Raw genomic sequence first — 4,576 nt, 5'->3', positions numbered from 1 at the left:
TGTGTGTGTGTGTGTGTGTGTGTGTGTGTGTGTGTGTGTGTGTGTGTATGTGTGTGTGTGTGTGTGTGTGTGTGTGCGTGTGCGTGTGCGTGTCAGATGGTCCCACATGCAGAGAGTGTTGGACACAAACCAACATTTCTGTGAGAGAAGAAGAACCAAGCTGTTCCTAAAATAACTGAGTGAGAAAAAATGATTTTTTTGTGACTTTAATATTTTATTTGATCAGAATGTTTCCAAAGCAGTTTTAATGCTATGCTGCTGAAATTGTACACATAACAGATACTGGAGAACCTGGACAAATGTAAACTGTATTAGCTTGATACTCAAAGTTGTTTGTTTTTTTTATTATTATTTTAATTGAGAAAACTTCTTGGAGTATTTTCTTGGGGTCAAATGTCCAGTTACCTTTGATTTAACTGTAAGGAACAGATTAAATGCTGACTCTAAAAACTGGTGAACAGCTGCTAAATAAAACCTGGTATTTGACCTGCTGTTCACTTTTACAGAAATAAAGGTTAGTGTTAATACTTTACTATGAAACTCTGCAGCACCCAGTAATTATTGTAAAAATAATTGGACCTTTGCAGTAATTATTTACCATACGTGTTCAGAAACTCCCAGTTTCCTTAAACGACATCAGAACTAAAGCTTCTTTTAGGAGGAAATCTTGAGAAAATCCAAGCAGACTGATGAGCATGCATCAGGATATTCAAGCAGACTGGTTTAATGCAGACTGGTTTAATGCAGACTGGTTTAATGCAGACTGGTTTAATGCAGACTGGTTTAATGCAGACTGGAATCCTTCCGTTTTGCTTTGGCAAGGCTCATTAACTAGGGCAGCCATGCTGAATCAGGGCTACTCCAAAAGACTCATTAAATCCATCCACCTAGTTCAAAAGATATTTAGCCAAGAAACACACAAAGATCATTTATGATGGTCCACCTGTCATGGAGGTGGAAGAAATAAAAACACAAGGTGGTGAACCTGTTTCTTTCAGTGTTTGATGATGTTCTACAGGGGTCCATCTGAACCTGCTGAAGTTGAGCCAAGAAACTCTTCTTTTGGATCTAAAACCTTCAAACTGTGTTTTCCAGAAGACCCTCGACTGTTTTCCTGTTCTGGTTCTTGTCGTGTCTCTTTACCTAAAATTAATTTCAGTCATATCCTGCGTCTGTAATCTAGTTTTTTCTGTTTCGTCAGTGCAGCTTCATGCGTTCTATGGTTTCTTTAACACCACAGATTGTTTTGTTCCCGTTCTAAAAAACTGTTCCAAGTTTAATCATGTGTGAAACCACACATTTGTCCGTGTTGCTGTAATGTCTTCTTTCCTGTTTTCACATTTATATATTTTTATTGTGATTTTTGTGTTGTTGTTGTTTTTAAATAGAAAATCTTTAATGTTCTAAATAACTCCATGTTGTCTCACATAGTTCTGGAAGCAGGAACTGTTCAGGATTTAAACTCGTTCATTGGTTGAGAGGTTCGTATTTTGGAGCACGTGCATTTGAATTGTAAACTGGAACAATGTCTCCCTCTGCTGGCAGAGCTGCAGTCTTACAGGTTAAAGGAAGTTCATTTTCAGTCAGGTCATCTGGATTCATTTTGTGCTGAAACGTTAGAGACCATCTTAGCACCAACATAACTGGTTTGTTCCACTTTGGAGTAAGCTGTTGGGGGAAGAATCAGTTTTTTACTGTGTGTTTCCTTGACTGATGAAGCCTTCTGGATGGAAGGTGAAACATTTCAGCACACAAAAAAAGAAAAGAAACTGTCCAGATGACCAGACAGAAAATTGTTGGATTGTATACCTGGATTATTGAGCATGGACTTTGTAGGTTAAAGGCAGATTTACTCCACACACTAAGTTAAAACCTTTCAGAAATTACAAAGTGGGTAGTTAAAGTTTAATCTATCTACTCTGAATCTTCAGCAAACCTGCTGACTCCATTTGTTAAAATGTTCTGACACCTCGCACTGTTCATTATATCACTTGCACTGTGGGGGAAATGATTTACCTTTGCTCTTGTAGAATCAGTCATACAGAATCAGCTCATCTAATAAAACTAGAGCTAGAAACTCTGTGCACTTTTCTGCTAGAGATGAGAAACCTCTGGTAAGACGTTTTCATCCTCAAACAAGAGGTCCACTTTGCCTGAAACCTTTAGAAGCTGCTCATTTATTGTTGGAAACACACTGATTGTTTCTTCACTTGCTGATCTCATGGTTGCTTTGGTTTCCATGGTGATGCAGATGATGGAGACGGAGCCTCTTGTTTTGTGATGCTGTGGAGACTTTTTCCTTTTCTATGCCAGTGTTGAATCCGTGGTCCCTGTACATCCCACCTCGCAGCATGGCCTCGGAAAAGTGACTCGACATGGCATTAAACTGAGTCTGAAACACAAACAACGTGTTTCTGAAATCAATAAAACTTTGTCTCGTATCAGCTGCTGCTTGAGATTTTCAAATATTTTTCTGTCAGTGATACTACAATAGTAATATTATATGTTTGACTGAAATATAGTTTTATTAAATTTCAAATTTTGTCAGTAAAACATTATATCAAAATTATTATTATTATTTTTCATCTTACCGGCATTTCATGAATGGTTGGTTTCTTGCTGCCATATGTTTGGTTCGACGTCCGATATAAAGGATTACTTACTTTCAGCCTGAAACCAAAAAGCATCATCTTGAGTAAGACAAATATCGACAGGGATGTCGATGAAAAGACCAGATGTGTAAATGGTTCTGTTTCTTTCTGTTTTCTTTCCAGTGATCCAGACTTTTCATTAAAGTGGTCTCAACAGTTCTTCAGACTTTCTGAAGGTCTTCCAGATTGTTTCTTTGGACTTTGACTGCTTTTCCTGCAGGTTCAGTTCTTGCTCCTGAACATTTCAGAGTGTTTTGAGCATTCAGTCAGAAAATGGCTTCTAAACTGGCGGGGTCATTGTGTCAATGTGGGGAGTGCTGGCACAGACGTTAGAGAAGGTGAGCCTGTGATCAAAAGGTCACCGGTTTGAATGCCCTGATTTATAGTATTATTCCTTTTTAGCTCAGGTGGCCATCTTGGATTTTTGATTTGTCTTAGGAATATATAACATCTCACTCTCATCTACGACCATACCAATTTTCAGCTCAATTTCTCCAAGAATGACTGAGTTATAGTCAATTTTGAGTTTGCTGAGGTAGCTGTAGGCAGCCATCTTGAACCAAAATGGCTCCAGAAGTTATTCTGTGTTTTGTTCAAAGACCTCTCCAGGTCTTGTGACCTCGCAGTTAGAAGCTGTTCGATGAGTTCAGTCAGCCTTTTTCAAATGAGAAAAATGGCGTCTTTGTTTGTAAATTACGTTGTCATGGTAACTCGGAAAGCCAATAAAAGTGATAGCTCACGCCACGGTACCAAGCTGGTGGTTAACATTTATTGGGTTAGGTGGCTGCCATTCAGCTACTGACCCGTTTCAAACTTTCATGAAAGTATGAACCACTGTAAAGAATATCCTGATGCATGTTCAATAATCCAGGAAGAAAAAAAAATCTAACAAAGTTAAGTCAGGTCCTCTGGATGGATTAAAAAAATAATACAATTATAAAAATTTAATTGTTTAAATGTTTCATATTTCATGCAAGAGTTCATCAGTCCGAGGAGCCACAACAAACTTAAGGATCTCACTGTAAGGAAGTCACAGCAGATAAACAAGTCAAATTAATGGTGTAACAACGACTAACTGGAGTTGTGGTAACATACCCGTAACCATGGAAACACTCAGGGTTGTTGAATTTGTGTGGTAGGTTTGGATCGGTCTGGTACAAGTTGCAGGTTTGAACCTTCTGATCCTCCATGTCTAACTGATGAAACAACACAGTTGCTACCAACACAGCGGTTACCATGGAGACAAAATTGACACTCACTGGCCCCACCTCCTGAGTGAGATACACCAGGAAGAAGCAGGAAGTGAAGGTTGAAACGTGTTTCAGAATAATCTTTTTTGTCTTTGTCACCTCTGAACTCCTCTCTTTGACTGGAGTTCTGATGGGGATGTGCGCTCCTTTCAGCGCACATTATGTTTCTAAAATCATACTTTAAAAATAATAAACGCTGACTGTGTAAATGCTATGTTAATATTTGATCAGCCAGAAGTAGAAGGTCTGATGCTAAATGTTGTCAGTGGTTGTGCTCCACAGGTTGGATGTGATGTGGAGGAGAAACATACATTTTGTAAAGATCTGGATGAAGTGATAGAGAGTATTCCCAGGGAGGAGAGAGAGGTGATGGGAGCAGACCTGAACGGACATGTTGGTGAAGGAAACAGAGGGTGAGGAAGTGATGGGATGTCATGGGAAGAGATAAAGAAACTGCATTCTTCTCATTGTGATCTAGTTCACCAGAGGATTATTTATTCTGACTGTTTGAAATGTTGAGGGAAGCATTAAACAGTCTGATGTCATTTGGTAGGAATGTCTTCCTGTGTCTTCATGGAGCCTCTCAGTTGTAGCGGTCTCTGACTGAAGGAGCTCCTACAGATGTCCAGGACCTGGAGTGGGGCTTAAGCTTGGACAGCATCCTCTTTTCCACCA

The 4,576-nt window shown here is 39.2% G+C and overlaps 1 protein-coding gene across 1 annotated transcript; it reads right to left on the bottom strand.

The window, feature by feature from the left end:
• Window positions 1–2,206: 2,206 nt before the first annotated feature.
• Window positions 2,207–3,889, bottom strand: c8h9orf116 (chromosome 8 C9orf116 homolog). Its single transcript, XM_037680009.1, has 3 exons — window positions 3,747–3,889; window positions 2,592–2,670; window positions 2,207–2,392 (listed from the first exon to the last, which is right to left on the bottom strand). Exons 1-3 carry the CDS (start codon window positions 3,887–3,889, stop codon window positions 2,207–2,209), a joined length of 408 nt encoding a protein of 135 aa, XP_037535937.1.
• Between the last annotated feature and the right edge of the window lie 687 nt (window positions 3,890–4,576).

The sequence above is a fragment of the Nematolebias whitei genome, chromosome 8 (genome assembly GCF_014905685.2).
Source record: "Nematolebias whitei isolate Nwh7 chromosome 8, NemWhi1, whole genome shotgun sequence".
Lineage (NCBI taxonomy): Eukaryota > Metazoa > Chordata > Actinopteri > Cyprinodontiformes > Rivulidae > Nematolebias > Nematolebias whitei.
Note: the sequence above shows the minus strand (reverse complement) of the source record. Positions and strands in the feature narration are given on the sequence as shown.